Below are 13,564 nucleotides of genomic sequence, written 5' to 3' on the forward strand. Positions count from 1 at the left end.
CTGAAAAATGCGCAGAAATTAAATTTCATGTTGTATCATCAACTTGATTTGATGTTTTATGCATGTTTTAAAATTTTGATTGGTTGGTTGATTGTTCTAGAAGCACGTCGTGGCACTCTACAGCCATCTTTAAATGCACCTGGGCATTTCTTTGGACTGTTATTTTGAAGTATCTTTTAAATTAATACATACTATTTTTTATGTCACCAAGACATAAAAACTGGATGTGTAGGATTGCGAGGAAATTCTGTTAAGACCTGCTTAGAAAGTTTGGCATGACATAAGGTTTTACAAAGTGTTTACTTCCTCTGAAAGTTATGTTTCCACTGCAGTTTTTACTCTTCTGGAATATGTTTTATGACATTGAACACTGTATAAATTGTCAGTCATACAGTAAGAAGCCTTGAAGCCCTAACATTATACAATCAAAAGTCGGGCAGCACAAACATCCACATAAAAAAATGAACAAGAATACCCCGAAAGTATCAAAGAAAATATTGCAGCAAGTAATTTACACCAGAAGTATGTAGGCACATGCTTATGCTAATTAATTTTCACACTGCTGTGACAACACAAACTTTCTAATGCATTTCTCTTTGTTATTAACATGTGTCAACATCACAAGCGAGTGTGTAAATGTGTGCAGGCAAACTGTGTGTCTGTTCATTTAAATGAATGCTTCACAGGATTTATGCACATGTGCTGGTACGCATTTGTGTGTTAGTGTAATAGGTCACAGTTATGTCCTAACCAATCTAACTCCTACTACCATTATTGGATCATATGAGGGAATGACCAATTAAAAAGGTGATTAAAGGAGACATACTTCAGAGAGGGAAAGAGAGGGGCTGGAGGTAATAAATGAGCGAGAAAGAGGAAACCTTCCGGGGTTCTTTAGTTATTTGTCACAGAGGGGAAACAAAGAAAGAGAAAAGTCTGTGCAGGCAGCGGTTGGTTTGCTTAATATTCTGGCACTTGCGAACATGCTATTAAAGAAGAGCTTCTGCTAAGGGTTATTTCTGATGTGTGCAACAAAAACACTAATCTTCCACTTAGGTAGCTTTTAAACACAAGGAGTTAATGTAGCTTTTATTAAGTGTAGTGCATTTCAACGTTTTTATCTATCTGCACTGAATTGTTGGTGTGGTTTTTTATGGATTCTTTACGCAGGCTCTATTTGTCATCATGAAGTATTCCCTGCACAAATATTCTTGTTACTTTACCCGTGTATTTTCTTCTCACATTTATAGTTAAGTCTCAGTGGTGTCATAATCGTTTAAGCGGTATATTTTTTTTAGGATTAATACAATCCAATATCACATATAGTTAAATTAATTATTGACATTAATAATATTTTTTTTGTCTTGATTTAGAATTTCTGTTTCTATCATTTTCTATCCGTTACTTTTTCTTTTTTTACTTTGCCTTGTGTTCCATTATCTGTTTAAGTTCTGGTTTTCAGTCATTTCCAGTGATTTTCGCAGTGATTTTCTCAAATGGACTTCCACTCCTCTTTGTTTTTGTTTGTTGGTTTGTTTGGTTTTCACTTCTGTCTTGTTTGGTTCCCTTAAATTTGGATTTAATTTGCTTTTTGGAAGTTGTCTTTTTCTCCTGTCCCCACTTGATATTTCTGAAATTTGGGGATTTTCTTCCACTTGTATGTTTTGTATCTTGCGTTTTGGTCCATGATAATGATCCACACTGACATTTACATTGACCACTGATTGATTCTTTAATGTTTCTTGGTATAAGTTAGGTAAAAACTACAGTTTCAGCAGCTTTGGTTCAGCTTCTTTGTTGTTGTTTTTATAAATTATTTTTTTTCTCCTTACAGTGAAGCTATGAATTTGAACTACTATTCAACTGTATAATTTTGGAGTGTGATACCTTTGTGTATGTAACACAAACATACACAGTGCACACTTTTTTAAGGTATACTTTACCTTTTTACCTTCTTTACCTTCAGGACTGCCTTAATTCTTCTAGCATAGATTCAACAAGGTGCTGGAAACAGTCCTCAGAGACTGCCACTCGCTGGATATTGTCTCTTTATTGGACCGTTTTCTGTAAAGCCCAGACACGGTTGTGCAGAAACCCACTCGGAGGATCAGCAGTTTCTGAAATACTCAGCCCAGCCCATCTAGCACATTCAAAGTCACTCAAATAACCTTTCTTCCCCATTAGGATGCTCAGTTTGAACTTCAGCAGTTCATACTTACCTAATCTGCCTAAATGCAGTAAGTTCCCACCATGTTACTGCCTGTTTACATACTTGCATTAATGAGTAGTTGAACAAGTGTCTGGAGAGTGTCTGTATGTGTACAAGAGAGAAAAAAGATGGTATATGTTTTAGACGTAATGGTGTGTGAGACCTGTGCTTGACCTTGGTCACTGCAACATTGGGTAAATATACCGTATATGTGCCTATCCATGGGTTTGATGTGTGTGATGTCATTTATAACCTGTGTGTTATTGACCTTCATCCTGCGAAGACGTCAGACTCAATCATTCACACACATGCACACAGTTTCCATCATAACTGCGATCATGGGCTGCCAACAGAGTTGAAATTTATAATATTTTTATCAGTCTCTTATCAGCTCCATGTCTTTGCTAGTTTACATTATTTGTGTGTGTGCTTACATAGAAGTATATGAGCTTATATAATGTGTTGTCAGAGCAGGTGCAAGAGACCGTCTGCATCCCTTCTGCATGAATTCACTGATTCCAGACCTGCTGAGAAGTGCCTGTGTGTCTGTGATAGGGTAAATACAGGAGCAAATAGTGGAGAAATGGATGAGCAGAGGGATGAGTGAAGGCATGGGAAGGAAAGATTTATTCTGCTTTGTCACTCATATGGAACTGATTACATACATTCTCCAGAATAAACTGGCAAACAACAATGAAGACTACACATATAATACACGTCAGTCAGTTTTCTTTCTGTCTTCTCTTCCCACCTTTTCTGTTTTCTTAGTTTTGAATGTGATAGGATGCTATGAACTGATGCTAAATATAGAAGAAGTGGAATCAGTTACAGACAGAAAATAGGAATACAGTAAAGGAGGTGGGTCAAAGTGTTGTCTCATAGTCAGTGGTGGAAAGAGTATTTTTTTCCATGTATTTGTGTGTGTGTGTGTGTGTGCTTATGAAAGGGATGTGTCTTGTTGAGCTTGACAGCCTATTTTCCTGAATCCTTTACCTCCTGCACACTCACAGACACACACACACACACAAACAGTGAGGGCGAGCTGTCTCTTTTCATCAAATCTCAGTAATAGCATCCTTCTGTGTCCAGTCTGCACTCATCCACCCACACACACACATACAAACGCACACAGTCAAACACACTGACTGTCAGCCACTAAGAGTTGCTGAGGTCACTTTTCAGTTACGTTGGACTCAATCGCCATCTCTCTCTGCTTTTCCCTTATTCTGTCACTCCATCTTTGCAGCGTAGAGCCGAGGATGCGTTTGTCTCCCATGTAGGAGGAAATGAATCACACTCGCACACACATATAGACTATCTGTGATGCTGCGAGTGATTGAGTCACTCACAGAATACTGATGAAGTCAGAGGTGAAGAGATGGGTTGAGGAGATGAATAGGTGTGATGAAAGAAGGAGGGGAAGTGAGGAGAGCAGAGAATATGACAGTTCACAGCGAGAAGTTATTATCAAACTGTGCAAAACACTAAAAATCTCTGTTAATCTGCAGAGTGTTTCATATTGGTGGAATTCAAAATTTCCTATGAATAGAGCCTACCTTGTCTGGTAAGATACTTAACTCAGCTCAAAGTTATGCTGTTCTAATGAAAGATGAGCTGAATATAACAAATGAAGTATTAGTAGGGGAAAAATTGCAGAAATGGGGTCATCGAGCAGGCACAGAAAGTACATTTGCATTTTGTGTGTACAAGGTGTTGTGTTCATGGTCAGCGTTTGCAAAAGCTGCCTGTTTTTTCATCCCCCCTCCCCATCTTTCCCCTCAGAAACCACAGCTCTCCTTTTTTTCAGTCAGGCAGCTTGGCTGCTTCTCAAATCTTAGCTAATTGGGAACAACAAGACCCTCATCTCAAGGACCATACACCGTGTCCACTTTAATGCTGCTTTAGTCGCCTGTCTGCTGTGCTCTCACAGTTAAGTGTGTGCATGTGTGACAGGGTGATAGAGAAGGGTCAAAAGATGCCAAAAGAGATTAAATGTTCCCTTTTTGCCAATTTTTGGCAAAGATAGGACTTTTCCAACTCAGTACAAACAGGAAAAGCGCAAAGCGGGGTTATTGTTTTGGCACCGATGAGAAGAATGCTTCACAATTTGTTCACAGTGGTTTATTTTATCTGTCTCCCTCAATCATATTTTATAACTAACATGAACAGTCTGGTCTGATCACAATAATTAGAATGTTTATGTAAAGGCTGTAATGGGAAGATATTACTTATAACATATATAAGAAATGAGAATTTCCATTCTAGAGTCATCCCTATCCCATTTCACGCATGTTTTTACTTAAATGTGTTTAAATGCTCGATAATTCTCTCCTATTCATTTTGAGTTTGTCATTCTTTGTCTTCTTTTATTGCTTTGTGCTGACTAATTCAGTGGCCAACGCTATTTGACATTGACATGGCATTACACTTTTCTTGGACATCTACAATAAGTTTGAGAGTACAGCAGTCTTCTTCCATTTACCAAAAAGTCCTTTTGGTGATGATCTCAAGGATGAAGAGAAATAGACTCTGTCTAGAGTGAAAATTTGAGCTGCACAGGGAGAATTTAGGGTTCCTACATAAGCATTAATAAAAGTAATGTAATTTGAAACCATAAGCCACTACATTAAGAATACCTAATGTTATCATTTTTATGACTATTAATCATTATTAATGCTTTCCCCCTTCAGTCAAAGCACTTCCCATGCAAAGAAAAGGAAAATTAAAACTGTCAACCTGTATTTATAAATCTCATTGATGATTTACATGTTTGATTTGGCGCATATATACCAGGCAAAGGATGTTGAATATGGAGCTGCCAGGCAGGAGGAAAAGAGGAAGACCACAGAGAGGATTCATGGATGTAGTGAAGGAGGACACGCAGAGGGTTTATGTGATGGAAGAGGATACTGTGGCAATCCCTATAGGAAGCAGCTAACAAGAAGAAGTTGTATTTACTGTTAAGCTTCACCTCAACTTTCTCCTTACAGTCTCACTCCAGTAGTCGATTTATTGCCACTTGAAGTGTGCTATTATTGTCTCACGTCAGGCAGGAGTATGTTTGTATAATACTATTACTGCATGTGTGGGTATGTGTATGTTTAACAGAATGTTCTGTTCATTATGCTGCTTAGTTTTTACAAGAACAAGTTACTCTTTATCCATAAACACACATGCACACGCTTACATACTCAGCAGGATTTGAACTCATGCCGCGCGTGTGTGTGTATCTTGTGGTCTAGTGGTTTGTTGACATAGTCAAGCAGGCAGTTCTCACATTGAGAGGGTACGTTTTACTTTAAAATGAACACACACACACACACACATACATACATACAGTGTATTGATTGTAAAGCTACAAGCTTGTCATTGAGAGAGTCTTATTAGGTGTGGCAGACAGGATGTTACATTTACTGTTTTTTTTTCCCATTTTCTAATAGGCTCCTATTATGTTATTAGCATAATAAGAGCCACCAAAGAAGCTGACCACACACACACACAGATATACAGTTGGGAAGCCTTTGTGTTAAAGCAGTATTATTTGTCAGTAATGTGATAAACAGCCCATTAACTGTTAATAACACGAGTATGATATATTGAGCGGCTTGATAGATCCAGAAGGGTTGTTCTGCATGTTTTTATATCTTCTCTGTCAATAATCTGTCTCAATCTTAATGTCTAAATCTGCTAAGAGATATCCATCGCATGAATATTGATTGGATGCACATATACACATGGACATAGAAATTCTGCATCTCCACAACTCATGTATTGATTAAACTTCAGTAAACAAAGAGTGCCCCCTCATCTCTTTGGTAAATACTGTGCATACACATCTTCTTGGCATGATGTACTGTGATGTTCAGACAAAAGTCCCAACTGTTGAGACTGAAGTGTTTGCGCATACATTACTGTGTCTTGGGTTATTTAAACAGCTGTATGAATCTTTACCAAAAACAAGATTTGAAAGCAATGGCTCTGAGATACTGCAGTGCTTGGTAATAGCATCCTTTAGAAAAGATTCATGTTAGGGTGCATGGTAGAGTACATCCAGAGGCACATAAAATAGCAGAGAAGTGATGCTCTCGGTTCTTATTCAATCTTTTCTAAGTTAAAATGCCATGAGATGGTTTTTACATTTAACCATGCACTCAGTCTGTAACTATCACTTAGGCAGAAAAGGGAACGAGGATGCGCATCCTGTTACACAAGAGGTGGGCTAGTTGAAAGCAGGAAGGTTGCACTTTGTAGCACCATCTACCACAGGTGTTTAATTGAATTACAGAGCTCTGAAGCAGACATGCACACCACACCTGCATTTGGGTGAATAATAAGCTCACAAAATCACAGTCATTTGAATCCTACCATCAGTCTCAAGGGTCCTAAGCAAAGCTAAATTTTATGAGGAAAAGCCATTTCTATTTAATGACCTTTGCAAGATAAAGACCTTAATGCTTTATGGAAAACCTAAAAAAAAAAAAAAAATTCACCAGAGTCAAATGAGGTTTAGATGCAGATCTGTATCAGGGTGTGCGTGTGCTTGTTAACTTTGATATTGAGTCCAAAGAGTCATGGCAGGAGATTTAAAGTGGCTTTGCTCTATCCAAGTGGTTCCAATTAGTCTGGAAAAACATATACAGGCTCAACACGCACCTTTTAATATATAAATATCTATTCACAAAGGCACAGATAAGTCCACAGAGATTGGATGAATATCGTGATTCTGCACACAATAATTGTTCTCACACACGCATCCACAAAGAGTAACCGGAAAAAAGTTTAAAAAGAGAGATATAAAGGATATAAAAGAGAAAAATAAACAAACTGACCCGTGTTACTTTGGTTTTTTCTTCCATTGCTCATGTTTAACCGTTGGTTTACATCGTGCGCAATATAAATAAAGTATTGACTCAACCTATAGTATGAGTCTCTTTTTCTTCACATTTTTTTCTAACCAAAAAAGGCATAACACACTGTTTTTACACCTCAATGCCTTTAATGCTGACATTTTTCAAATGTGGTGTCTGTGTCAGGTTAACTTACCTAAAGAGCTGATTTATCTATTTATCTGTATACTTATTACAGAATCATATCAATCACAATGTTAAAAGTAAGGCTTTTTGTTTGGGTGAACAGGTTAAACAAAGTATATAGAAAAAGAGCACTGTTTTTCTATAGAAGCTACTTTAGTATAGAGGTGTTAAGAGGACTATCTTTGGAGGAGCACACTTAAATGGTATCCCAACAGGAAGTGATTTGTAGTAACCAGATACACTGTATAGTGAGTGACATCCAGTGACTTAAAAGTTTCATGCCAATGGACTTAAGTGTGACAAGTGAATCTCTTCCTGTGTGGACACCCCTACACCCCAACTGTGTGGTGTTAAGCTATGTGCATGTATGTTTTTGCCTACAGAATCTACTAACATCTAGTGTGCCCTCTTAATGAAATACTTAATGAAAAGGTACAGTAAGAAGTGTAGTGTCAAAAGTGAATATGCTTTGCATACATATACAGTATAGTTTGCCTTTTTCAACAGCATGTTTACTGATTGGAGTTTTGAGTATTTGATTCAGGAAATATAGTTATTTTCTGCCGGTCTGCTGCTAAATGACCAAAGATTGATGTGTTGATCTTCCCATGGTGTGCTTACTTTTTTAATGTATATGATGTATAGATACAATCTGTATACAAGTCTTCCATATATCTCTAGACAATTACCATTTAATGTTATGGTTTATCCATTATATCTTCAGGCCTATGTGTAAGATGGCGCCGGTGTACTTGGCTTGCCGTCCGTCTCGCCGCTTTTTACCCTCCCTTTTTCCCTTACGGACCTCGGCACTGTGTTTTTTATCTTTATTTTTCTAGTCTTATGTTTATCTAGTGGTTGTGGACTGATTACATATGACAGGCAAACACTTTTAAATCTTCGTTCTTTTCATTCGTTTCGGGCCGACCCCTGCTGGAGTGTGGGCAGCGCTAACTTACCACAACTGGATTCGTCCTGCGGCTTCTCCTACCTACCGCTTCCTAGTCTCCACAAGAAACGCTACAGGAAGCGGGGAAGACGGAGTGGCCGTCGCGTCCGTCTCAGGGCCTTTCTCAGAGCCAGAATTACGGACCATGTACATGTTAATCTGGACACGCCATCATTTTTTCCCTCCTCCCTGGATTGCCCGGGCGCTAAACTGCTTACTTGTCGCTGGATTTACCCGGCTGATCACCAAGCATCTGCCCGCTCTGCGACACGCTTTCCTACTCGGATTTGGATAACATCGCGCCGACGGGGAGTTTGTCGAAGCAATCTATGCACTCTGCCTCGTGCTTCTAGAGGTGACTTAGTACCCTGGCCACGGATGGCACTGCTTAATGTCAGGTCGTTGGTAAATAAGACCTTTGTTTTAAATGACTTATTCTCTACTAGTGGCCTTGATGTTTTATTCCTTACAGAAACCTGGATTCGCCCTGGTGAGCTCATTCCTTTCTCTGAACTTCTTCCTTTGGACTGTGCCTTTTTTAGTTCACCGAGGCTTTCTGGTAGGGGAGGTGGTTTAGCCTCGGTTTTTAAAAACGTATATAATGTTCGGCAACTTTCCTCACCTAACTTTGCTAGTTTTGAAGTCCAGTTATTGGAGATGACTGCTTCCACGACCACTTTGTGTGTGTTGGTCTATCGACCGCCCAAATATAACAAGTGTTTTATCTCGGACTTTGCCGACTTCTTGGGTTCCGTTCTTTTTAAATATGATTCTGTTCTTATTCTTGGTGATTTTAACATACACATCTGTTGTAAAGATGACCTGCTTGCTAAAGACTTTCTTGCTTTAATGGACTCTTTTAACCTCCTTCAAAGGGTAAATGAACCAACCCACGTTAAAGGCCATATTTTGGACTTGGTCTTTACGTATGGCCTGGATATTTGTATTAAGGATATAAATGACGCTGGGATTTCAGATCATTTTCTAATTTCCTTTGATATTGGCTCATCTGCCGCTGGACTGCAGCCTGGAGCTCTTTCTCGTCCGCTACGCATACTCAGCTCTGAAGCTGTGTCAAAGTTTGCTGTATCTTTTTTAGATTTGGCGCCTATAATTCCTGACTGCTGCTCAGTTCGCTCATCTGATGGTTATGCTGATACTTTGCTATCATTATTCTCATCTACCTCTGATTTGGCTGTACCTGATGACTGTTCTCTCTGTTCAGTTGATGGTTGTGCTAATATCCTGTTATCTGTTTGTTCTTTTATTCTTGATTCTGTTGCTCCCATCAAAATGAAGCGCCCTAGAACCTACTCTCATTGCTGGCTAAATGATACTACACGTGCCTTACGACGTGTCTGTCGCCGTGATGAGAGGAGGTGGAAAAAAGATAAACTTCAGGTTTCTTATGATATGTTACGGACCAGCCGCTCACAGTTTCAAACTGCTGCTAGAATGGCTAAGGCATCTTTTCTTTCCAAAGTCATTGTGGCTAATGGTCACAACCCCCGTATGCTATTTAAAATTTTTAATTCTGTTGTTAATCCCTGTCCTGATATGCCTTTACTGTATTCACAAGCTCTTTGTGAGCGTTTTCAAATTCTTTTTTTAGATAAGGTTTCATCCCTTAAGCTTTCCTCTTCGTCTGCCTCTTATCCTGTCTTTTCCTCTGAGTGTAATTCAACTTTTCATCAATTTGAGCCCGTGTCGCTTTCGACTCTGAAGCAGCTGGTTGATCAACTGAAAAACACCAATGCTGTGTTTGATATTCTCCCATCACGCATTGTTAAGGGCTGCTTTGATGTAATTGGACCGAGCATTTTATTCTTAATGAATTTTTCTCTACTCTCTGGATCTGTCCCACTGGCCTTTAAGCATGCTGTAGTCCAGCCTATTCTGAAAAAGAAGAATCTTGATTGTTATGATCTTTTGAACTATCGACCGATCTCTAAGCTTCCGTTTCTGTCCAAGATCCTGGAGCGACTAGTTCTCTCTCAGCTTCAGGCGTACTTAGACGCAAACAACATTGCAGAAAAATTTCAGTCTGCCTTTAAGCCACGGCACAGCACTGAAACGGCCTTGCTTAGAGTTCTCAATGACCTATTTGTAAGCACTGACTCTGGACGCTCTGTGGTCCTGGTCTTATTGGACCTTTCCTCTGCTTTTGATATGGTCGATCATAACATTCTTCTACTAAGACTTGAGCATACTGTGGGTATAAGAGGCACTGCCCTCAACTGGTTTAAATCTTATCTTGCTGACAGGTCTTTTTCGGTTAATTTGGGCAACTTCTCATCTTCCTCGGTACCTGTACGCTGTGGTGTGCCTCAAGGATCTGTATTAGGCCCTATTCTCTTTTCGCTATATCTGCTCCCTCTTGGGGCAATTTTTGAGAAGTATAATATTGCCTTTCATTGCTATGCTGATGATATACAGATTTATTTTGAGATTACTGACGATCTTGCTATGTCTTTTCACTATTTTCGTGAATGCATGCGTGAGGTTAAAGGTTGGTTCAAGAGTAATTCTCTTGTCCTGAACGAAAAGAAAACGGAGATCGTGGTGTTTGATAGTAAAATCCCCCGCGACCAACTGTGTGCTGCTCTGATGCCTTTTGCTAGCTCTCCTTCTGATTATGCCAGTAATTTGGGCATACTACTGGATAGCTCGCTTAAATTTGACAAGCAAGTGTCTGCTGTTGTGAGGTCTAGTTTTAATCAGCTGCGCCTCATTTCTAAGGCTAAGTGCTATATTCCGCACATTGACCTGGAAAAACTCATTCACGCATTTGTGACTTCCAGGTTGGACTACTGCAACTCTTTACATTGGCCTTTCCTCCACCCTTCTCGTTAGATTGCAGACTGTCCAGAATGCGGCGGCACGCCTTTTGACAGGTAGCAGGAAGTTTTCTTCCATCACTCCTGTTCTTGCTGGCTTGCACTGGCTTCCAATTAAATACCGTATTCAATTTAAAATATTACTTTTCACCTACAAAACCATTAATAACTTGGCGCCGAGCTACCTCAATGAGCTTCTCAGGTTACACACTCCTGTCAGAGCACTTAGATCTGCTACCCAAATTCTTCTGGAGCAACCTCGTTCTCGGCTGAAGTCTCGTGGTAACCGTGCGTTTGCTGTAGCTGCCCCGGTCTTATGGAACAACCTTCCTGTTGCTATCCGGACGTCTGACTCTATGCCACTGTTTAAATCACGGCTGAAGACTTATTTGTTTAATCTTGCCTTTCCACCTAGTTAACACTTGGTGTGCGTTGTACATTTTTATCCGTTATGCTTGTGAACTACTTTTATATCTTATGATTGTCAAGGTTTTTATAATTGATACGTGCCAGGTCCTTTCTCTTTTCCCTCCCATCTCCCTTTTCCTATTTTATTTTTGTCAAGCACCTTGGTATACCCTTGGTTTTTTAGTGTGCTTTATAAATAAAGTTTATTATTATTATTATTATTATTATTATATGGCATAAAACAGATAAAATATGTCTAAAAAAAAGAAGGTAAAGAGCTGGTGGCGTGAAAAAAAAAATATCAAGTGGGTTTTATTTGTTTGAAATTGTATTAATTTAAATGCTATTCCATCTAGTGTGCAATAAATACATTCATTCAGATACTTTTAAACTCTATTATGAGACTCGTGGTGATCGGGCCTTTCAGACTGTGGCACCACGGTTGTGGAATTCTCTCCCACTGTCTCTTCGCTGCACGGACTCCATTGATTCTTTTAAGAAACAGCTGAAGACATTTTTATTTAGAAAAGCATTTGATTAATTTCTTCTTATGCTGTTTTTATAGTTTTATTGTTTTACATTGTTTTATTTACTGGTATATTGTTTTTATATTCCCATTTCCTGTGTTGTAAAGCACTTTGTGATTTTTATCTGTGAAAAGCGCTATATAAATAAATTTTACTTACTTACTTACATAAATATAAAAGAAACACTCACAATTTTATTTTTTATTGGTTTTTATGGAAAATTTCTCATTGCTAAAACTGATGGTTAACTAAACCTTAATGAATAGAAAAGTGGTTGTTTTTAAAATTTAGCAATAAATTAAGTTATTCCTAATTGATAGAAATTAATAATCAAACACCTAACTTTATGTAATAATAAGTGGCTGCTTGTTTATTAAGCAAATATGCTAACAGATGATTCAAAGGTGCAAAGTCACATTATGCATTTCACTTACAACATACACATCAGACTGAACTAGCAAAATTCAGTAAAAGAAAGAAAAAGGGGGGGGGGGGGGATCGTATAAGGTCAGTTGCTTTCATTCCTGTATGAGACAACTTTTTGCTGCTAGCTTCTGTCATACTTTTATCCTTTAGACCCTGAGGACATAGTGTGTGTCTGTCTGTGTTTTTGTGTGTACTTGTTTGTTCACTTGGTGTGTCTGTCTTACTACACTCCTTCCCTGAGGCTGAATAACATGCTTCTTGGTTTTTCTATAAATATTCATAGTAAAGATTTGTTCAACATGGCTATGATTTCCTCCTGTTTTATCCTTCGTTATCTTAAAGGTTTTCTTAACATATCTCACTCCCAGCTGCTCTTGTTCATTTTTCTTTCATTCAAACCTTCAGTCATGAGTCTAAATGTTTCCTTTTGTTTTTCTCTCCCTCCTTCCAGGATCCCTCATTCTCGCTCCTTCTCCACGATAAACTTCAGGTGCCCAACAGTTCTCGCCGGGCGTGGAACGAGCGTGACAGTCGATGCGATGTCTGCGCCACCCACCTTACTCAGCTCAAACAGGAAGCTGTGCGGATGGTTCTGACTCTCGACCAGTGGGATTTATCTCCAGCCTCTTCCCCTCCAGCCCTGAGTGGACGATATGGGTCTCAAGCACCTCCGGGTCCGTCATCAGGAGCACCAGGAGGGCCTCTGTCACGTGAATGGCCTCTTTTTCTCCCTTCCTCTTCCTCCCCCTCAGCTGCTGCTGCTGCTTCTCAGCCTGCCCACACATCCTCTCAATCCCCTTCTCCGGTTCCCAGCCAGACCCCAACACCAAGCCCTAGCCATGGATCATGCAGCCCGCAATCTCAAGGTGCAGGGCATAGACTGGGGTCCAAGCCCAGCTCTCTGGGCCTCGGAGGTGGAGTGGACAGAAGAAACGGGTCCCCTAGTTCAGGAAAGACATCTGGTGGGCAGCAGCAGCCAGTGACTGGAGTAAACAGCCCTGGAAATAATGGGGGTAGCAGCAGTAATAATGGGACTGGAGCAGTACTGAGCACGGCAGCTCTGCAGGCACATCAGCACCTGAACAGAACGAATGGAGGAGTCACACTCTATCCATATCAGGTAAAACACCTATAGATGTGTGTATTTTGGCGGTGGGAACGTATGTGTCTGTGCG

At 39.6% G+C, this 13,564-nt stretch overlaps 1 protein-coding gene across 2 annotated transcripts in view; it reads left to right on the forward strand.

Annotated features, from left to right (window-relative positions):
- Positions 1 to 13,564, forward strand: part of kif26ba (kinesin family member 26Ba) — a 100,050-nt gene that overhangs the window by 19,255 nt on the left and 67,231 nt on the right. For both annotated transcript variants that reach the window (XM_084931140.1, XM_084931150.1), the window contains exon 3: positions 12,841 to 13,509. In XM_084931140.1, coding sequence (XP_084787266.1) covers positions 12,841 to 13,509 — 669 coding nt within the window. The remainder of the gene's footprint in view (positions 1 to 12,840; positions 13,510 to 13,564) is intronic.

This window comes from Perissodus microlepis, chromosome 1 (assembly GCF_051167445.1).
Source record: "Perissodus microlepis isolate ML-2025 ecotype Zambia chromosome 1, ASM5116744v1, whole genome shotgun sequence".
Taxonomy (NCBI): Eukaryota; Metazoa; Chordata; class Actinopteri; order Cichliformes; family Cichlidae; genus Perissodus; species Perissodus microlepis.